This window comes from Maniola hyperantus, chromosome 4 (genome assembly GCF_902806685.2).
Source record: "Maniola hyperantus chromosome 4, iAphHyp1.2, whole genome shotgun sequence".
NCBI lineage: Eukaryota > Metazoa > Arthropoda > Insecta > Lepidoptera > Nymphalidae > Maniola > Maniola hyperantus.
The window spans coordinates 2,639,026-2,663,165 of NC_048539.1; the positions used below are offsets into that span (position 1 = coordinate 2,639,026).

Consider the following 24,140-nt stretch of genomic DNA (forward strand, 5'->3'; position numbering starts at 1 on the left):
AATTTCTCCGAAACCCAATTATTTCTTGTTATTCAACTAGTAGATATTATACGTCGTACTTATCTAGATAAAAATTAAATAGCAATTTCAAAGCAAAATGGTAACATGTACCACTTTTATTTTAAGTGGCTGCCTTCATATGCAATGAATTCATATTTTAATTGCATGAATTTCGACAGTAAGTAATCATACCCATATAAATAAATAAATAGTCATTTATTTCAGGAAAAATATACAAAAACAATAAAATGAAAATAATTTACAAATTAAATACTTACATGTCTATTGAACAAAAGAGAATCAGCATCTTCTAGGCAATCACGTCCCATTTTAGGTCATAATACAAATTATCATGGCCAAGCGTGTTCAATTTAAACCCTCACTTTGTAAATAATTTTAACACTCACTCACCCTCACTTTGTAGTCAGTTATCCAGGTAGTCAAATGAATAGCACCCGTAGTGCAACATTTTTGGAGCTTTGTCTCCCATACACATTGAGCTTAGACGAAATTTAGTTTTGTTTACTAAAAATCTCACACAGTAGGTCAGGAAAGCGATTATAAACGTTGAATTTAAACAGCGTAACACGTTATCTAATTTTAATGCCACATTTTACTATCAGAAGACGGCAGACGTTCTATATTTAGCTTCAAATACTGCCAGTAGCTTGTTAGCTATTATTTATTTCACTTTGATATCAAATATCAATAACCTACTTACTTGAGTGGGAGGAGTGTGGGTTTGAGTCTATAAGGCCTTTAGAGGCCTTCGTTTTTGTTACATATTTCACCATATCTTTAATACCTACAGGTAATTTTTAATCATCATCATCATGATCAACCCATCGCCGGCTCACTATAGGGCACGGGTCCCCTCTCAGAGTGAGAATGGTTTGGCCATAGTCTACCACGCTGGCCATGTGCGGATTGTAATTTTTAATAGGTGTACAAAACGCTAATTTGGCGTTATAATAGGTGAAAACATTTCACGATCGAAGCTTCCCTAGTTCCTACCACATTTATACCAGTATTTATAATAATATACCAAGGTGTGAGTTGATAGGGACATATTAAGGATTCTATTCTTCATACAAAATTAAATTAAAGATAATTATTGACCACTGCATTGTATAATTCCAGTGTTTGCAGTTGAAGTCGGCCGATAGGCGGTGAAGTGTAATGAACTAATCAATATTGTAAAGGTTTATCGATCAGTTGCAGAAGTAACACGATGCCCTTAGAGGACCTGTTGTCAGGGGTAACGAACCTTTGAATCTTTAGCGAAAGCTATTTACATAATATATATGTATTTAGAGCACAAATTTATGATATACCCCTACACTAGCCAGTACCCATATTTCACTAGGTATCCATATTATAAATATGAAAGTATTTGTTTGTTGGTTTATTGGTTTCTTGGTTTATGTTTCAATCACGTTGCAACGGAGCAACGGATCGTCCTGACTTTTTGCATGGATATAGTTAAAGACCTGTGTGACATAAGCTACTCTATCCCGGAAATCGAAGAGTTTCACTGGATTTTTAAAATCTAAAAACACGAGGGCGAAGTTGTTCAGCTAGTTTTTGTATAAAGGTTTCAAAATGTATAATACGACTATTGTTGGATTCAAGTCTGAAGTCTAAATATAAAAGGAAAAGCTGATTGACTAACTGACTGACTGATCTATCAACTCACAGCTCAAACTACTGGACTGATCGGGCTATTTGGCATGCAGATAGCTGTTACGACGTAGACATCCGCTAAGAAAGCATTTTTAAAAATTCAACCACCAAGGGGGTTTACCCAATTACCCCTTACAAGTTTCGAACCACTATTTTAATAGGGGTTCAAAATTTGTTTAGTCCACGCAGATGAAGTCGCAGACATAAGCTAGTAGACTATAAACCTAATATATTATAATAATATAGTAGCCGGCGACTTAACCACACATACGCATCGTTGCAAACCCGGGTGACTTTTAAGTTATTCAGCGGCTTCCTTGCAGTAATGTAAAGCCGATGGCTCCGTATCACTACCACTAGCTGTGTACCTAGTCTAGTGTTAGGAATGTAGACATTCCTAACACGAACTTTAAATTTACTTCACGCTTACTTGAAGAGGCAAGTGGAATATTTATAATGTGTAGAAAACCAAACATAATATTCTTTAAGAACGAGAACTAATTTTATTTCAAAACAGCGATATTTCTTGTAGATTCGTCACCCCTGGCCGCCTATAGGCTATACCATAATCCTGCGGTTACAACTCGATTTAATTAGTAATTACGTGCAAGCCTTTGTTTGATTTCACAAACATTTGGTTTTTCAGTATAATAGTTAAACAAAATTTACTTAACTATTAAAATTTACAAACATTACCTTCTTTAATTATTCAGAGATAATATGGAGATTATACGATAAATCGGAGAAGTATAGGCTAGAAATTTCGAAAAGACAATAAAACTACTGTGAAATAATATGATACAATATCGATAAAAACGAATACTTACCAGTTACTTGTATGACCCATAAGTAAACACAAAAACACTGATATAGATTAAATGGTTATAATTTCTTATGAATATAACATGCAACAAACATTATAAATGTTTCCTTCTGTATAACCTACTGAAATTCCTAAGGTATTTATTCAAAGGTATATTGACACGCGATACTTAAGTATTTATTTGATTTTTTATTATTTATTATATTACCTATGTCCAAGACAACGAAGCTGTTTTTTGTAGGAATTCTACAAAAAACGACACGTTCTATGTAGAATAGGATTCCTTTTTCCCCTCCCCTTCTAGAGCTAGCGCGCACCACGTTTTTTTCCGCAAAATCTGTGAACTGTAGAACTTTATGGAAGCGCACGCACTGCGGAATTAATTCTGCACTGCATTTTGATACGTCCAAATTCAAATTTACGGATTTTAAAACGCGCCGCAACTCAACGCAATGTGGTGCACGCCAGCTCTTAGTATATGTATGTACCTTCATATTAATAGTGTATAACTGTATAGGCATCTTCTGGGAATGCAGGCTCTATCTTAGGCTGCATTATCACTTGTCAGCAGGTTTGAATTCAGCCAGACATCTGATTCATAAATCTAAATATCTAAAAGGAAAAGGTGGCTGACTGACTGACTGATCTATCAACGCACAGCTCAGACTACTGAACAGATCGGGCTGAAATTTGGCATACAGATAGCTATTATAACGTAGGCATCCGCTAAGAAAGGATTTTTGAAAATTTAACCCCTAAGGGGATGAAATAGGTGTTCGAAATTTGTGTTGTCCTCGCGGATAAAGTCGCGAGCATAAACTAGTAAAAATATAAAATAAGAAAATATACCTGCCTGCATGATAAACTCGTATCTCATAAAAACCTTTCCTTACAGAGTTCTTCCGCAAGCTGCTGATGCTGTCTCGGGAGGAGTTCCACGCGATGTTCAAACGCACGTACGGCATGATCTACGAACAACACTCTTACGTCTTTGTGCAGCTCTTCGAACAACTGGAGAGGTAATTTCAGTTTCATAGCATTTGAAATTGAATATTACATTCAAAATATACGATTTATTATGGACTAGCTGATGCCTGCGACTTTGTCAGAGATTTAGGTTTTATGAACAATTAAAATCAATATTAAACTAAGTATACGTATAAACCATCCTCTTGAATCACTCTATCTATTGGTGAAAACCACATTGAAATCCGTTGCGTAGTTTAAAAGGTTCATACAGACAGTGGAAAGGGACTTTGTTTAATACTATGTAGAGATATGTCATACCATTGATACAAAATCAAGCCCTTTTGATTCTATAAAAAATATGATAATGGTGTGTCTATATCAAATTAACCTTATTCTATTGGCCCTTCTTATTCTTGTGCCTGGAGCCGGCCCTGTTATTCGGCTGGGCCACTGAATAATAGTACTTACTATTACTTACATTAGGTATTAATTAGAATTGTCCTAATAACAGGACGCGTGGTTAGGTACGTTTTCGCGCACGTCTGCCCCAGAAAGGGGAAAAAAAAATAAAAACCGACTTCGTTACACAAACACTAAAAATTGAAAAATAATTTAATTTATTACCGAATATATTATGTATACAAGAGTTAATATAGTTCCATAATAATACTTTTTGGTGCCGGTGCCAATTAGCTTTAGCTGCGCGAATCGTCTAGACTTCATATTTTTATGGGACTCCACAATGGCACCTCACTGGCACCGACCCCAAAAAATATTATTATGGAACTATATTAACTCTTGTATACATAATATATTCGGTAATAAATTAAATTATTTTTCAATTTTTAGTGTTTGTGTAACGAAGTCGGTTTTTATTTTTTTTGTAAAAATTTTTTATTTCACAATTTTTAGTGGCCCCATGGAATTATGCTATGACTGGTTAAAAATCTATTGTTTACTAAGCTATTACACTGATCGCGAGCAATTTACTCTTATCCGTTGAGGAGTTCCAGTATCTATCTTCGAAGATGTTCATCAGATCTTCACCAAATTGAAATGGGACCAACTTTGAAGTATACCCTTTCAAACAAAAAAAGAATTTTCAAAATCGGTCCAGGCGTTGTCGAGTAATCGGGGAACATACATAAAAAATAAAAAAAAAAAAAAAAAAAAAAAAAAAAAAGATTCCGACGAATTGAGAACCTCCTCCTTTTTTTGAAGTCGGTTAAAAAAGACTCAAAGGGACACGGATAGGATAGACAGAATTTGTAGGGAGTCAAGGCGCCCCGGTAAAGAGCCACCGAGCAACTACCGAACGGGCGCCCTCCCGCGTTTCGGCCCGGTTTTCCTAATAACAGGAGATCGTATACGAGACATAGTAATTGCATTTCTTAAGTTTTTTCCGGTCACTGTACTTACACAAAATGTAGTTTGTAATCGTGATTTGAATCATTATACAACTTAATTCTTGTTTTTCAGGTATTACACCCGCGGCGATACAGACTTCGACGAGATGATGGACAACTTCTTCGGCATCCTCTACCAGAAGATGTTCACCGTGCTCAACTCGCAGTATAGCTTCGACGAGAAGTAAGCTTAAACTTTAGATTCTTCCTTATTATCAAGGCATACCATACCACGTAATACGTATGTATAGTTAATTAGTTATGGCAGTCTGACCTGTCACCTTGGTGTCTGGTGCACTTCGACCGTCCGCTGTGCCAGATCCTTCTTTCCACGCACATGCAAACTATGGAACCAACTCCTATCGGCGGTGTTCCCACTAGATTACAACGTGGGGTTATTCAAGGGGCGGACCAACAAAAATTTCTAAAAGGTCAACGCATCGGCGGTTCCTCTGGTGCTGCAAATGTTCATGGGCGGCGGTAATCACTTAACATTAGGTGACCCGCCTCCTCGTTTGCTCGCTATCTCTATTTAAAAAAAAATCGTAACCCTATTTTGTTGTTGTTGCCACGTCCCGTGTCTAGCAATGCATGACGTGATTTCGTGATTGAATGAATAAAAAATTTATAAAAATTATAGGTACCTAGGTACTTTGACTTAAGATTTTTTACACCTTTGTTTGCTGTTATCTGCCAAAGCCACCACGATCCAAACTTCATATAGTTAGTCGCTGATAGTTCCTCACTGTTGAGGATAATACGTAGAGGTTTCAGCTTTTACAAAGTAACGAAGGTTTGAGCCTCGCGGGCTCTTAGTCCATAAGGAAAACATTCCTTTTTAACCGACTTCAAAAAAAGGAGGAGGTTCTCAATTCGTCGGAATCTTTTTTTTTTTTTTTTTTTTTATTTTTTATGTATGTTCCCCGATTACTCAAAAACGCCTGGACCGATTTTGAAAATTCTTCTTTTGTTTGAAAGGGTATACTTCAAAGTTGGTCCCATTTCAATTTGGTGAAGATCTGATGAACATCTTCGAAGATAGATACTGGAACTCCTCAACGGATAAGAGTAAATTGCTCGCGATCAGTGTAATAGCTTAGTAAACAGTAGATTTTTAACCAGTTATAGCATAATTTCATGGGGCCACTAAAAATTGTGAAATAAAAAATTTTTACAAAAAAAATAAAAACCGACTTCGTTACATAAACACTAAAAATTGAAAAATAATTTAATTTATTACCGAATATATTATGTATACAAGAGTTAATATAGTTCCATAATAATATTTTTTGGGGTCGGTGCCAATGTGGTGCCATTGTGGAGTCCCATAAAAATATGAAGTCTAGACTCTAAAGCTAATTGGCACCGGCACCAAAAAGTATTATTAGGGAACTATATTAACTCTTGTATACATAATATATTCGGTAATAAATTAAATTATTTTTCAATTTTTAGTGTTTATGTAACGAAGTCGGTTTTTATTTTTTTTGTAAAAATTTTTTTTTAATTCATTATAGGCATAGGCAAACGCTCGACCACAATCACACCTGCTAACATGGGACGCGTTTACCTAGAAGATGCATATATTCACTCTTGTTTTAAATACCTATAGGCTATAGGTATTGTATAAGTCCCGCAAATTGCTATTGCGTTGGAACCATGTCTCATTAACATCGAAATGACCTCATTTTGACGTCAGCCGAAATAGAAATATATAAAAAATAAAAATAAAAAACCATCAGGTCGAAACTTCAGTCTAGAGCTGAAAGTCGCTAAAATGGCGGCCACGCGCATTAGAAATTTGCGGACTATTTTCACTTTAACTATGTAGGTATACCAGTGGCGTGCACAGGGTTTGAAGCCAAGGTAGGCATTAGTTAGGTAGGAACCTTTACTGGCAGGTCATAACGTAAAATTTGCATTGAGCTATTACAACTGGGGTAAGAAGTGCATTTATGCCTCTATGACCTGCACGCCACTGGGTATAACACAATGATACACTGTACGCTGAAACCATTAACCCACATAAAAAAGCCATAAAGCACCATAACAGATTTGAACTTGACACTAAAATATTGTCAACAGAAGTGAACTACTTAATAATGATAATAAAGTTCTTAACAACCAGTTAATAATGTTATGGTGACCACTTTGTAATCGTAATTCCAAGACTTTAGCCTACACATTTGAGTGCTTTGTAAGTTGTTTTTTAAAACCATGACTTGATCAATAGAGAGATGACCGTCAGTCGTTATAGTCAAACCGACCGGCTAAGGGCCAAAAACCATAAAAGTTTACTAATTAGATAAAAATTATTCTAAAAGATCACAAGTTAGTACTACACATTCAAATAGCTAATGTTTGCGGTAAGGTTCAATGTCAAATGATTATTGTTGTATATTTATTATTCATCTATCATTATATTATATATAAATATATTATCTTTATGTTCCCTAACAACTTACGTACACCTTAAACCCAGTCTCACTAGCCTTTAAATCCTCTTCAACCTGGTAGAGATCGCTTCACAGCGATAAGGCCGCTGATTGTATGTTCTTCTTTTACATGTTTCTTTTTGTGTCTTTTCTATTTGGTGTACAATAAAGAATATTAAACTTAAACTTAAATGATGTCAATAATAATTGTAGGAGACTCATAAAAAAATTGACCACAGGGTTGCAACAAACGGATATATAACGTGATATATTTTTTGTACAATACTTCTTATTGCTTTTAGCTCTTAGCCGGCCGTTTTGACTATGTAGTGACTAGTGACAAATCTATGGCAAAAACTACGCGGTTGTGGAGACGTTAAACGCAACGTTCCCAGTAGAACGAATTGACCACTGGGTCCAAATCTTTTTTGATATATTTAATATAAGTATTGATATCAAAAAAGCGTGTATTTAAGAGGTTTTTGAAGAGCTTTTGCACATATTTCGTGCCATAGGTCATTTCAGTAAATATTTTCGTTCCGTATGAAAATTGAAAACATGTCATGTTGGACTAGTTGACGTTGTAATAGTTAGATATTGGTTGGTCTGGGACCGGTGTAGGAGATGGTGGAGCCGATCTAGGTAGGGACTTAGGTAGGGTTAGGGACGTTGGTGTCATGACTCATAGTTAGGCTATAGTTATTGTTGAGGGTAGTTTGTGTTGTCTCTCGTAGTGCGAGAATATTGTTAGTGCACCCGCGAAGGCTTGGTTAATCTAAAAGGTTGTAATCATGACTTATACGATTAATCATCAGTATCATCATTATTTTATGAAGACACGCAGTTTTACCTTCAGCGAAAAGTCCGCTACGTCCTCTTTCTATGCTTTTAGCTCAATATCTATAATATGTATAGTTATTATTTATGATCAAGAGCACTATTCGCCGCGCCTGCCTACGCAATTATAAGTTTAATAACAGCAGAGATAAGTATAGGTTATGTACGACGACGTGTGTTAGTGACTTGAAGATGTTATGACGTGTAATTTGAAAGGGAGTGCTACTGTTTGATGTCTTAATAACCTGAAGAGACGAACAGTTGTTTTCACAATAATCATTATTGGTAGCAAAAGTCTATATTAGTCCTATCCTATTACCTATGATTATGTATTTTGTGGTGTGAAATAGAACTGCCACCATTTTTCTTTATAAGAACTAGATGACTTCACTAGTTTCTTCACTTATCCAAAGCAAGCGCTACCCATATTACATCGGAAAGTATTGTAGGCGACAGGTCGAGATGGCAATCAGGGTGGGGTTTCAAGCACTTACATGCACCTTTATAGATGTATGATAATATTATTCATTTAATGGTAATGGTAAGCTTTTTCAACAACATGTCAAGCACATTAAATTAAATATTAATAAGTGCTTTTGCAGACATCCACATTTTACCGCAACTCTTTTAATGGAGATAATAAAATTGAATTGAGAATATTTTTAATATTGTAACTGGTTTCGGAAGAAACATGTTTGCCTTTTTATTGTAAAACTAATAAACATTTTTTTATATTGCACAGTAGTTTACCTACAGTTTAGTAGAAGGTCATTACTATCTTTTACTTCAATACCTAGATATTGTCTAGATTACCACGCTAATGATAAATAATTTGATAAAACCAAGCTAATTTTACTTTAAATAACATTGCAGCTATATACAGACGGATTCAAAATGTAACTTGTATTTGTACCTTAAAATGTAAAGCTAGGACTCAAATTGCACAAGCTTGACATATTTTTAAAATTTCTCATGCTTAATACATGTTTTAAGCATTTAAATATCACTTGCTTTATCAAAGGAAAACATCGTGAGTAAATTGGCATGCCTGAGAGTTCGCCATAATGTTATCAAAGGTGTGTGAAAGGTTTGCCAATCCACTTTTGGCCAGAATAGTGGACTATGGCGTCAACTCTTTTCATTCTAAGAGGAGACGGAGATCCATACTTTGGTAGTGATCTAACGATGTGTTGAGACTTGAGATAATGATGAAGCTAGCCAATCATGTATCTGCAAAGGAACTTAACGCCTAAGAAATGAAACCTATTTTACTTCAACTCATATAAATCTCACAATATGTTTATCGAGTAAATATTCTATTAAAAGAGTATTACATCGCTTGCTCATGTCATTTACTTCGCCTCACCAGTGATCCTTTTTAATTCCACGAACCGCATTCGCCGCTTCGGCACATTGCCCGCTGAGTCGCGATAATTATACTTTGTGTCCTCTTTGGCGAGTCTCCACATTAATCAGCGATCGCCATTCTTGTATTTCACGGAATTAAATATTCGAAAGCGTGGAGGAATTAATGATAACTATTTTTTTCGATTGTTGTTATATGCCTGTTGTTTTTGGCGAGACTGCTTTTCTATTTTTACCCATCTACGTCCTACGATGGAATAGAAACTGGAAAACAGCACAGAACTGAAATCTGGTCATTAATGATCGTCAGAGTGAAACGTTTTTCATTCAATTCGATATCATCCGCTGAAATAATAGAAAAGCATTCATAGGTGTTTCATATAGGATAGATCGGTCGTTTTAGGGTTTGATTAAACGTGTATGCTAGACAAGCGTTCCCCAAGCTAAACTGAGGTCTTAAAGTAATAGTTTTCCATCTGAGTATGGAAAGCAATAATTGCCAAGCTTTTCATCTTCCTATAAAATTTCTCGTGAGTTAATATTCTCTGATCTAATAATTTATCTTGTTCCAGGTACTTGAAATGCGTGAACGAGCACATGCGAGACATCCAGCCGTTTGAGGACGTGCCCTCCAAGCTGTCAGTGCAGCTTCGACGCGCCTTCGTTGCCACTCGCACCTTCCACAAAGCGTTGCGAGCCGGATCTGACGTTGTCAGGAATATGATGCAGGTAATTTACTCTTCCATCTAACTCTATCCTCTTCAATAGACGATAAAGACGCACAAAATAAAAAGGAAAGAGTGCCTTAAACATTTGCACGATACCATAATATTATCTTGTGGGTCCCACAAATAAGCATAAATCTCCGAGCTCCATATGCACAAATTCTTATTTAGAACTTCTTCATCGCCATCTAAGCTATACTTTTTTCAATGTGATATTTAAAAATATGCAATTGCAATTAGGGATTTGTCTAGTACTTTTCAATGTCTTAAAATACGACACAAAGTTCTTACTAAAGTCGCCATCGAAATCTTGTCCTAAGAATTTATATTGTTCTGGAACATTCATCCAGTAATTGAAACCAAATCTGATGCTATGATGATGTTACCATAAATAGTCCGTGACAGTGACACATTACTTACATGGAATACAAGGCGACATAACGATTGAACCAAATAGTAGATACGGTCACAATTAAATTGAAGCAATTAAACCATTTCAAATGATTTGACTACTGACCTCCAGACAATAGTGTTTGCCATATTGTGCAACACCTGAAGGCCACACATGCGCCCCGCGAGAAAATGTTGTCTACGCAATTTTTTCGTGTTACCAAATTCCATGGAATGGTACAACTATCAGAGACATAAGCCACCTACTCGTATGACAAGAGGATATAAATCTCAATTTACTATTGTCTGCCTTTATTTATTATTAAATGTAGGTATACAAATCGCAAATTTAAAATTCGGCATTGAATTAATAAAGAGTTATCAATATTCGAGTCTGGTAGCTTGTGGCTTGACCTTCACACAAAGTAACATCTTAGAAACTGATTCATCCGTCCGTTGCTCCCGTTTGGCGCCAGATGACACATTGCCCTGGCAATAATTAATACATTAATATCAAAAGCGTACCCTTTGAGGAGGCGACATTAAGTTGACCGGACTTATTGCACGCACCCTACATGTCACGTTTCTTCACCATCAATGACGTACCTATTTCATGATTTTAAGCTTATTTCGTGGTAACATATTTTAATGTAGATAACGGATACATACCACGATTAATTTCATGTTTTTGTGTGTCGATATTTTAACCCAAATACACGGGTCGTGGTCACGACGGGACAGGCGGTCCCGTAAAGATGGTAGTTCATTACTACCCATGACAGCTCGAACTTCATCTCTCGCAGCACCGCAGTCCATACCCCTTACTATATTTTTTGCATCTATACCCCTGCAAAAAATCACGTGAATCCGTTGCACCGTTGCGACGTGATTGAAGGACAAACCAACAAACAAACACACTTTTGCATTTATAATAAGTGTACTGATGCCAGAGTGTGCGTTGAATTTTATTTTTTCCTCGCTAGGGCTTAACTCTAATCTGTGCGATATGTCTACTCCTAGGCGCGCTACTCAATGAATAATATAATAATTATTAATTATTCATAACACATTCGTGTCGTCGTCTGTGTGTAAATTCGATCATGTATGTCAAAAGGAGCCGATCGTTAGATTCGCGGCGAGCGCACATTTGGTCTGGATGATGTCATCTCGGTGAAGATACCGTAGCACCTACCTACCTAACCTATATTGAATGAATTAGGATAAAGTACCAGACATCATAGTCGCAGGGAGCCGCTGTTTTCAGGCGGCGCAAGACCGTGGCGTGTGGAAGTCCCTACAAGAGACCTATGTCCAGCAGTGGACGTCTATTGGTTGATGATGTCATCTATCTACCTAGCTAGTGCCGTCCTATCTCTTTATGTTTTTGCTAAGTCGACTTTTCTGAAATTAAGATAGGTAATTCCAACTACTACATATTATTAGAACTACTCTACTCTGACTGTTTGTCACATTTTCACGGCCCATCCGTTTAACCGATTTTAACTCCGAGTAAATTTGGTAAATACATATTGCATCCCGGGGACGGACATAGGCTAACATTTTTTGTACCGGAAAATCAAAGAATTCCTACGGGATTCTTAAAAAAACTTTCTTAAAGCCCTTATCATCTGTTGGTACATAGATTGCTTCCTGGTTATTTTTATTTAGGAAAGTCAAAGTTTTCAAGTAGGTATAGTATGCGACAGGAGGAGATGGCAATCGGGGAAGGAACGCCCCGCACAGCCGCACAGCCCCCGCGCTAACCCGGTGCGGGCAAGCGCGGGTGACGTGCGGGGCATCCTCCCGCCACATACCCCGATGGCGATCTCGACCTGTCGCCGTATCTCTACTATACTTACCTACATATTTCTTATCTGTGCCGAAAGTACATAATTATAGTTGTACCTACCAATATGCAGATATTATGTTAAACAAAGAATCCTAATTTCTACACGGAATCCCATTTTCTCCGAGAGAAAATGGAATTTTCCGAAAGTCGAGAGGATAAAAATTTAATTGACTGCCTAAACAAATAAAGGAAACGAAGGAAATGTTTTTTGGCAATTAACATTACCTACTACTTACCGAAAATTAACTTTCTTTGGCACTTATAATTAAAAATTTAACAAGTAAGGAAATATTATTAGCAAAGCCAAGTCGGCACAACTAAAAATAAAATTTAAAAAAACATGCAGGCTCGTAATTGGACAGAGTCGCTGGTTTCTTCATTAGTCACTGCATTGCATTAATCTTTGTAATAATATAAAACACGCATGTTATTCGTCGTTTCGACAAAGGAATTGCGACCCCGGTAAAGGCATTGTCATATAAAACGCGAGACGGCAGCGATGCGCGACAGAAACATGTCCTCTTATCAATGCAGCTCCTAGAAGTTGTACAAGAAACTGTATGCATGTCGTCAGATAAAAACAACTCCGTCCTTCAACCAGTGGACGATTTATCGATTTGGTGTTGGAACGAAATGAGACGCAACAGCGGCGTATTCTAATTTATCAGTTGGAATTTCAAATTTCCCTTCTTAGTGCACCCATAAAGTACTCAAGGAATTTTCCTCCTTTAAAATGACAGACATAAAACAGAGGCTGTGTATACTTAGATGGTTCCGACATCAAAGACACCTTAGTAAATTTTTGTACCAACAACCTAAAATCTAAAACATACCTAAACATTGAAAAGACATGCACAAGCAATATGATCCGCACTACCGAGAAGATAATAATTATATTCATGATCATGAGAATTTATTTAAGTACTTTTAATTTCATTTTTAATCGTGCGTATTTTTTTGTAAAGAATATTAGCCATGCTAAATGACTAATATTCCCCTTTCCTCTCCAACTAAGCGTCAAGCTTGCGCTAGGAGTAGGTACGTCAATAGTGCAACGGGCGGGGTTTGAACCGCCGACCTTTCGGTTTTCAGTCCACTCCGTTAACTGTTGAGCTATTGAGGCTACTGTTACGCAGATCCGTGTGACGTTTGTCGTGCAACAGGTAACCGTCGCGGGTCGTTGCCGTCGCGCGTTCGTTTTGGCCGAGCTTTAAAGCATATGCACGTATCCACCAGTACCATGTCAACATTCCATTTAAGTGTATCTTAAGGAATGTGGACCGGCAATTATGTCGTAAACGAAGCCCTACAGAGCTCGGAGACCAAGGTGATACGTGCCTGTGTCAGTGCCGCATGGACACAACAATTCTAGATATTAATCAGTAATCAGTTAATCACATATTAATCTATTCATTAATATCCTACATACAAGACTGACTGTCTCTCAAAACATAGGTTAGGTAATAGATATGGACACGTGCTCCTTTTAAATTTGACTAGCTTATGCTCGCGACTTCGTCCGCGTGCTGTCTGCATGCCAAATTTCAGCCCCATCCGTCCAGTAGTTTGAGCTGTGCGTTGATAGATCAGTCAGTAAAAGCTACCGTATGTACACACACACACGTGAGATGGTGAGGTGCAAATAAAATTTTTTTTCAGGTTTCAAAATAAGGATCTAAATTTTAACGGTATAGGTACCTAGTTGATGCCTACTGTTGATACTAGGTACGACTTAGTTAAGAACTTACCTAATTATTATAGATCATAATATATAGCAGCATTTAGAAATGTTGATGTAAATGCATTCAAAGAATACGGATGACATCATGTAGGTCTTCAGCTAAATAAATACTTACCTATATTTATGTTCTCACTATACAATGGCGGCATGACTACATTGTACTTTTGAACAAACAGCGAAAAAAATTCATTAATCATCAACTCGAACCTGCCTAGCTAGCCAAATCCTTAATGCTCTTTCTGTTTGAACATTTCATTTATTCAAATTTTTCAAAAATTCCCGATCTTCCAAGTTCCAACGCCCTATGTGAAACGGGCAACGTGCCAGAAAATAACGAGGAATCGACGATTTAATATTTCAATTGCGAACATGAATGTCAGCATAATTTATAAGATCTTCGATTTTCCACTGAAGAAACTATTATAAATTATTATAATTTAATGATTTCCAAAAGTTTTCAAATCTCAAATACTTATAGGTAAGTAACGAATGCTGCACTTATTGGCTGTGCATAATACATATAGGTAGGTATCTTGTGATGAAGAAAAAAATGCACGGAGTTCTAAAATTCTAGATAGTCACACAGCTTTGCCCGCGGTTAAAATATTTTCATGCTATGAGATCGCCAATTTCACGTGTTTCTTCTTCAAAATTAATAAAACATGAAATAACCAAGACAAAACAAGAAACTACAAACTAAAAACTTTATTATATACAAAGGCGGCCATATTGCTGGCATAAAGGTTGCCTGGTTGAAATTGCTTTAGATTATGCCGCTTCAAGTCCGCTGCAAACTTGACCGGTAAACTTGATCGTGTATGGCCAGCGTAAGAGTACTCTTGATCTTCAGAACCTCAAAATGTTTGAAAGAACAAAACTCTTCTGCCCTAACTGATATTAAACGGTGATTACTCTTATTTCCAGACGGGGGTAACCCAAGAATGTGTGACGGCGTGGGCACGACTGAGGTTCTGTGGCACGTGCGCTGGCCAGAGTCCACCGGCGTGCAGTCGCTACTGCCACAACGTGATCAAGGGCTGCTTGCCCACGCACGCCGACTTGGGCGAGCAGTGGGACGCTTATGTTGGTAAGGAGATTGTGAACCCTCTCTTAGTAGCTAAATCTCCAGTTGCATCAGAAGGCTATAACACTACCACACGCTATTGATACACCAAATAAATGTACCTATTAAGAGCATCATTATAATGGTACTGTGTTGGTACTTTTATGGGGCAAAAGTTCTAAAAAGATGAAAAGTTGCTCAAATTAACATTTTCAAATTTCAGATGCCGTAGAAAAGGTGGCCGACCGTCTGCTCGGGCCATTCAACATTGCGATGGTAGTTGAACCCATCGACATAAAAATATCCGAAGCCATCATGAGCTTCCAGGAGCGCAACCAGGAGATCTCGCAGAAAATCTTCTCCGGTTGCGGGAAACGAGAGCTGGGCGGAGGCGCCAGCACGGGGCCCTTCTTCGCCTCCGAGAGGAGCCGGCGCTTCGCCCGCTCCATACCAGACTTCGATTGGAACCAGAAGTCCAACGATGTCGACGATTTTGAGATCGAGGCCAATTTTGAGGGTCTCGTGAACGACGACCCGTCGCAGGGGAGCCTATGGGCGTCCGCGGGAATCCGAAAAGCGACGGAGGAACTGGCGGAACAGGCCAAGTCGAGAACACGTTTTCTCCAGTACATGAGAGGACAGATGAAGTTGGAGGAATTCGAAGAACACGAAAGGAGGAAGAGGGACGCAGACCCGAATCCGGCGCCGGGCAATGCGGATATCGACTTCAAAGGATACGACTTTGATGGGAAACGGGGATCGAAAAAGAAGAGGCCTACGAACAGTAAAGCTGAAGAAAGCCATGGTAAGTCAAACCTTTTTATTCCGAAGAAAACATACTGTCTGAGTCTGGGTATGGGTAACCAACAGTTTCTGCGAGCGAAGAATGTTCTACACAGTGTTGCACCAAAAATCTCAACCACTTGGCCAGGCTTTGCAGTTATGGAATTGTTAATTCAAATGAAAATCACTCACAAAGACCAATTTGGTCGTATAAAAACTAAATTTCAACACTGAGAGGCAAATAATTAACACCAGATCCTGAAAACCTCCCTCTCTCAAATGAAACGTAAACCTGAAAGATAGAGTGGCCGAGGGAAGGAGGTATTTAGATCTTTGCCAGTTCGGCAACATTCCCCACGAAGCCAGCCAACCATTTCTCCTTCCGCACAGAAAAATTTAGGTACGCCAAAAAGTTCTACCAGCTGAACTGTATGTAAAATGTTTTCAGGTGCGGAGTCAGGTCCAGCGTTGGAAAAGCTGGTCCGCGAGACACGAGCGCGAGTGCGAGCGTCGCGCAACTACTGGCTGCATCTACCTGCCGTGCTCTGCTCGCCCATCAGCATCACTACTGCACCCTGCTTCAACGGCTCACATGTAGCTACGTGAGTTGCCTATCTTGTTTCTCTTTCACCATTCTACCACAAAAGTCAAAACAGCGAGAAACCGTGAACGTTTTGTTTCTCCTCCACAGCTACACGTCGATAGCGGCAGGAGACGGCAGCGCAGCCCTAGCTTCTAACCCTGAACTACGAACTCCCCCCGCGCCCGCCTCCCCCGCCGCCACAGTGGAAGCCCTGCGCACCCTCACCGCGCGACTCAAAGATGCCTACAACGGCGTTGAAGTGCAGTGGAAAGACTCCGGTAAGATTTCTCATCTCATGAAGACAGCTACACGTCAATAGTGGCAGGAGACGGCAGCGCAGCCCTGGCGTCTAACTACGATCTCCCCCCGCGCCCGCTTCCCCCGCCGCCACTACGCGCCTCATATACAGGCGTTGAAAGACTCCAGTAAGAAACCATTATTGCTCACAGCCGGCAAGCGGAAGACTTGATGAAAGCAAAAGCGTTTGGCAGAATTTATTTTTGGTGCTATTGTACAATTCTAAACAATGGTGCGAGAATGTCAGCCAATCAAAGGTAATTGCGATCGTCACACAGTAGCTGTCAAACGACGACGTAGCGAAAAACGGTGTAGTGGGGAAAAGTTGGTGCATTGAGGGAAGGAGCGACTGACCAACCAATCGTCTGCTTCCGCGCGGTAGAAATCCCCGCAAATCGCAAGTCCAAAAGAGGTGCGTGGTTACCACCACCACTTCACCACTTTACAGGTCTTTTGTTGGGACTTCAACACGCCACGGTCTTGCGCCACCTGAATCCGGCGACTCGCTTAGACTCGCCTGATGTCGTCCGTCAGTTACAGATCTCCTCATTTCTGATTTGATCATGTAGAGTAACTAAGCATAGCTCATCAGCAATGATTTTTTGTCTATTCCAGCTGAAGACCTTCAAGCAGCGGCGGCGTCGATGAACGAATTCGTGGATAACGGGGGCTCGGGCTCGGGCTCCGGCGACGATACGAACGATAACGAGGACCTGCCTGATGATGACGAGGATCGAGACTCTGGCAACGACTATCCTGAAGGTAGGACTGAGGATTATTTTAATACTAAAACGAATACTTTGAGCAGCATTTCGAGGAGACGCATAAACGGTTTTATTCCATGCATGTTCAAGAGATAAAATGAAATTATTAATTTCATGTAGGGCAGGATGTGCGTGCCACTTATGATAATATTATGATAAGAGTACCACCGGTCGCGGTTCGGAAAGCAGCTTCTACTGAGAAGAGCCGGCAAGAAACTCAGCAGTTACTTTTTTTTAAATACAAAATGTTACAACATGTAAATATGCAATACATAATCAATGTAACTAGGTATACACTAGGTACCTTGTGGGTTGCCGAATGCAAATCCCACTGTTCCATGCAACCTTGTCATTTGAAAATTCGTCAATTGTATAATAACCGCGACTTAACAAATGTTGTTTAACACAATCCGCACATGGCCAGCGTGGTGGACTATGGCCAAACCAGTCTCATCCTTAGAGGAAACCCATGCAGTAGTGAGCCGGCGATGTTTTGATCATGAAGATGATGTTAAAAATACCCCATTTACTTTCAGGTTCAGGAGACAGCATACAACCACAGTCAGGAACAACACAGACGGAAACCGACAACCCTCCCGCTCCGCAACCCGTCCCAGAAGAACCTTTCGTGCCCAACATCATCGACACTCCCGGCACCAACAACGTCCGATCAGGAATCATAGACACACCACCAAACGAAGACTTGCCCAGCGATACAGAAAGCCGGGCCGGCGCGGATCCGGCTTTAGACGAACCGGTCACCGGATCCGCGGACCGGCCGTCTCTACAGAGCGCGCTGTTCACGTACGCGCTTCCAGTAGTTTGCGCGTGGTTCGGAACTATTGTCACCGATCTATTCTAAGTTTCTCCATCAACGCATTGGTGACGTCGCGTTCTTGTGTTCAGTAATAATAATAATTTATTATAGAAATAATTCGCACATACGTAAAAATCACTATTTATTATGACGATATACTTTTTAAAGGCGTTATTTATAAACGCAGAATTTTATGAATAGTCCGTTATGAATAGTCTATTTGGTTATCGTTGAATAGTTGAACGATTACCAAATAGTGGAACGAGATTCGTAATTTTAAACGAGAACGTTGAAAAAAAGAGTATTTTGAACAATCCATGAAAATATATGGATAGTAAAGAACTATTCCGCGTTTGTTAGTAGGACGCCATTAGGTAATGGTCGAAACACATAAGGTGACGTCACCAAATCGATGAGAGTGCATGAAAAGTTAGAGCCTAGTCAGTGCGAGTGACAGTGAAGTGGGCAAGCTTTAAACGGCGAACGCTCCTGTGATATGAAACGTGGACAGATATACTAAAACGGTTGGACTACAGACTCTCAACAAATTAAAAAAAAAGAAATATTTACACAGTGAAATGTGTAGTGTTAATTTATTTTCTTAAATGGACTATTCCGTTGTCGAGGGAATAAGTGGTCGACAATAACAGTGAATTTAATAAGTAATAATAATTATTATTATTTTATATTTTTCTCATAAATATTAGGTCGCAATCGAAAAGTTTTAGGAAAAAAAGGATAACAGCCAAATTGTGTATTTATTTAAATGATCTTGTAAATATTAAATGTAAATTATGATCGAATTAGATAGCGAATGTTTTGTTCACGTACATACTATATTGTATGGAAATTTTTGGATCTCTCCCCGCGCGTTTGTATCATTCATACTTTTTTTTGGAGTTGTCTGATTGATGAAGTTTCTTTGTAAATAATCTTGGCGGAGAGTGATGTCTATTTTCTAGTTTCGGAGATCAAAAAATTATTTAAAAGTGTACATATAATTTTAGTCGTAGGTACATCTAAATTTAAGTTAAGACTGATTTGCTTTCGATATTCTGTTCTCCGAGTACAACACAGCCACGAGAAAGAGGACTCACTTGAATTGATGTTTTTTTTATTATAATTAAAATGGGTCCAATACTAATAGTACCCAATTACTTCTCTAAAATACAGAATTCATGTTTTAAAATACGTTTTGTAAATACAATGAAATATAATTTAACTAATTTATTTCAAAATTGAAACTCTAGTTAACGAACACAAAATTGAATTCTACAATGAAGATACCACAAATAAAGGTCCATCAGTTCATCTGTCTGATATGAATAAACAATGAATAGTCCAAACGATCAATAGTCCATTGTGATCCTATCAGACACCTGTATAATTTAATTTTCAAGCAAACGACTAGGAACTTAGAAACGACTAATAATTATGGATGCAAGATGAAGGTGTATGCATTTCAAAACTGTCTAAACTCTTTTTTTTTGGTTGTGTTATACTCGTGTTTCCATCGGACTTAGATTAACCGACTGACGTACTATAGTTAACTTTGCTTTATTAATTTTATATTTTTTTATCATAACGACGCAATTTTATATTTTAATCTAGGTTTTTTACTATTATTAGTTGGCTTCAGCTTTACTTTGCTATAAATACTTAATGTAAATGAATTTTCTCTAAACAATGCGTTGAACAATTAGGATTAAATAAATAAATATATATTATACATATTGAATGCATTGGAAAATTGTAGATTTTTATAAAGCTCTAGTTTATTTAAGTGACCCCAGTGTATAGACATATAGTTCGGACTACACACTATGTTAGTTTCCATGGCAACTCATTGTAATCTTTGCTACCAATTTACCAGGTACCAGGTATACGTCCCGCAAATTGCTATTGCGCTGGAACCATGTCTCATTAACATCGAAATGACGTCATTTGACGTATATTTAAGTAAAAATATACCATCAGCTCGAAACTTCGGTCTAGTGCTAACGTCACTAAAATGGCAGCCACGCACATTATCTTTTTGCGACTTATAACCAATAATTTTAATCAAACTGATTATTATTATTGGTAATGTTAACCTAGGAGCGTTCACATTTTGATCTTATTCGGAATGAGTGAGATACATTAGCGTCATCACGCTACGATACGAGCGATATTATATTACGATACGAGCTTTGATGCTTTGATGCTTGTAAATGCCTTATCATTTTTAATGTTTGAACTAGAAGTAAGTTGAGCCTTTACTTATTGTATTTTTTTTTTACAGATTGTGTAGTCCATTATAGATCGATTAACCTAAGTGAACTTATCTTACATGCCATACTTATACCTACTTTTCATTTTTGAAACGCACAACAATATTTATATTATAAATGAATGTTAATGAATAAAAGCGCAATAGATTTTTAATATATTTTTTTATTTTATTTTTTAACATAAATCTCACCTGTCTTTGAACATCAACGTTTTAAAAAATTACGATTTACTACATTTTTATTTCGGATTTTCTGAATAGTTCTGAGGTAGGTACATTCTGATATCTTTTCTTATATTTATAGATAGAAAAAAAAATGAATCGTATCAATATAGTAATATCGTGCAAGTTTCGGGACCAAAAAACACATTCGAAGTAGAGTTTTTATTATTTAGTTTGTTACTTATTTATTTAATGGCTTGCACGCTAATCTTGTTTAATTATAGTGAATATCGCATCAAATTATAAAATACTGCATGCGACACATTTTAATTTTTATCACGTTTTCTCATTTTAGCTGAAAATATTTAAATTTAAAGTAGGTAACATATTTATCGAAGATACAATATAATACTACGATTAAAGAAAATATAAGTATTAAAATGTTACTAATATCTCAATGAAAAATTACCAGCATAATGATCAATGAATGATGAAAACTTTTATTACGTACTAACTTTGTTTCATATTACTTAAAAAAATATCAAATGTAAAACACCTATCATAAAAATTAAATGGAATGTTCAATTAAAAACATTTTTTGGTAGATAGGGACTGTTCATTTATTGTAATTTTTAAGGCACCTTTTAACCCGCAAGTAGGAAAGTGACATGGTTTTAATTTTTAGCCGCCGACGACTAGCGTGAGAAGAGAAAGCAATTACAATATAATTTCGAGGCAGTACTCATTTTAAAACTACTTATTAATCTCAGTTGTGACGTCGCAACAAACATTTGCAGCAAGGTAACAAAGTACATAAAGTAAGTAATAAAAGAATTGAATAGTCCCATAATAAGAATTTGTACAGACAAATAACAGGGTACCATGTTGAAGTAGGTATCTGCCAACATTACAGATTAACTCGATACTTTGGTAAATACGATATTTGTTGGAATTTAATTAATATTAGATGGTAATAATATACTGGTTCCACCACGACATAATATTAAGGGTGATTCCCTATAGAAGGTATGCGAACAAAAACTACCAGACTATAAGACTATTCACATTTGTACGGTTAACATGAATAGTCAATAATGAATATGACCATTCATTATAATACGAACCTTTTAAATGGACTTTTCACATGTCGGTCTGCACACGATCTAGCATGAATAGTCCATAATTGTAACATATCTATTATAAGCTAACACACTGCCCAACTTAATTGAAAAAGATTCTCATATTAATGTTGTTTTCATTGTTATACGATTTCATAGCGATCGGTAGCTTAAATTAATTTTTATAATGGAATATATATAGGCGCTACACTGTAGACAATGTAAATAAAATAATGAAGTGTATTTTTGTTTTATTTGAAATCCTTTAATGCCTCTATAAGCTGTGATAGCCTAGTGGTTAGGACGTCCACCTTCTAATCGGAGGTCGGGGGTTCGATTCCGGGCACCTCTAACTTTTCGGAACTAGGTGCGTTTTAAGTAATTAAATATCACTTAACGGTGAAGGAAAACATCGTGAGTAAACCTGCATACCTGAGAGGTCTACATAATGTTGTCAAATGTGTGTGTAGTCTACCAATCCGCACATGGCCAGCGTGGTAGATTATGGCGAAAACCCTCTTCACTCTGAGAGGAGACCCGTGCTCTGTAGTGAGCCGGCGCGGTGGTGGGTTGATCATGATGATGATGATGAATGCCTCTTGTCGTGTCAAGCCAACGTCACTGAACAAAGCATTCATTTGAAACATTTTTTTTAAATTCAGATAGAAGTTAGCCCTTGGCTGCAATCTCACCTGGTGATAAGTGATGCTGCAAGTCTGAGATGAAAGCGGGCTAACCTAGAAGGGGTATGATAGTTCTTATTAAACACTAAACTCCTTTGGTTTCTAAACGGCTTTGCTGGTAAGGTGGTAACTAGCCACGGTTGAAACTTTCCACCAGATCAGACCAAGGAGGAAATTTAGATATTATAAAATTCCCCCTCGAACCGGGACCTCCCACTGATAAGACCACTGCGCCAGGGAGGTCGTGGGTATTTGTTTTACATACATAACTCAACAAAACTGTAATTTGCAAATAACACTCACGTTAGCCGGCACTTGCCGAACACGTAGTGCCCACGTGGGCTATAGAATTTATATTTTAGCAAAATCACGGGACTCTCTTTGTAAGAGAATATTCATAAAAAGGGTACATATTATTTTCTTTTAATTTAATTTTCTAAATTTAGAATATTCTAAATCAAAACAGGGATATTGTTTTAAAGAAAAACCATATTAGAAAATCAAATATCCATTTATTGATGTGCCTCCGGAAAACATACAGCATTTATGTATGAAGAAGCAATTATGTACTCACCGCATATATGCGCGCTTCATCCATAAACATGTATATTCCTATGCAATAATGTAGTTTACCTTACCGGATATAGGGGCGCTAGTGTCTCACCCAGCAAGGCAGTGAGCCGCTGCCATCTTGGATGTCATAGCGTTGTGTACTTTCGCCGCGTGCGCGTCGAATCTAAAATTATATCGTTAATCCGTCTTCCTTTGCAAAAAAATTATTTTCAATAAGTGCAATAAATGTGATAATACGGTGATCATGATATATATTTTCTTATTATTTCGTAATATTACCGTGGGGACATTTTGGTTGGACCCCACGTGCGCGAACAATGTCGATAGGCTACGTAAGCTAATCGATCTGGTGTTTCGCGCTTATTGGTGCCTGAGAGGGCTCTTGAAAAAGGGGATACCTCGACATCCAGCAGCGATTCAAGCAACGAGCAGGATTGAGAGTGACTCCCGAGAGAAACGGCGAGAAATTACCAGGTAACGATCGATCCTCGGATCGATGCGTTATACAACCAGGTGAGTTTTCTTACATATCTTATAATGCATTTACCATATTGTGTATCTAATGCAAATGAGATGCTAATTGAGAAACCAAATTAAACAAATGGCGATTTGGTTGACGAACGTGTCGACACCGACACCGAAATCTAAATCTGGATCTAGGTTTCTTTAATACAAATTTTGGCGAGGAAAAGTCCCAATGGTTACCTATAATCGGTTATTGAATCGATTTATTTTATGTACAAAGTTAATTGAGTACAATTTAAATTTTACGCCAGTGAATCGAATGATAACATTTTATCTCGCC

At 37.7% G+C, this 24,140-nt stretch overlaps 1 protein-coding gene across 1 annotated transcript in view; it reads left to right on the forward strand.

The window, feature by feature from the left end:
- Positions 1–22,322, forward strand: part of dlp (glypican dally-like) — a 103,356-nt gene extending 81,034 nt beyond the window's left edge. The window contains exons 3-11 of the mRNA XM_034985017.2: positions 3,402–3,525; positions 4,955–5,065; positions 10,091–10,247; positions 15,148–15,310; positions 15,510–16,091; positions 16,518–16,671; positions 16,761–16,930; positions 17,565–17,711; positions 18,250–22,322. Coding sequence (XP_034840908.1) covers positions 3,402–3,525; positions 4,955–5,065; positions 10,091–10,247; positions 15,148–15,310; positions 15,510–16,091; positions 16,518–16,671; positions 16,761–16,930; positions 17,565–17,711; positions 18,250–18,575 — 1,934 coding nt within the window. The 3' untranslated portion in view covers positions 18,576–22,322. The remainder of the gene's footprint in view (positions 1–3,401; positions 3,526–4,954; positions 5,066–10,090; positions 10,248–15,147; positions 15,311–15,509; positions 16,092–16,517; positions 16,672–16,760; positions 16,931–17,564; positions 17,712–18,249) is intronic.
- Positions 22,323–24,140: the final 1,818 nt, after the last annotated feature.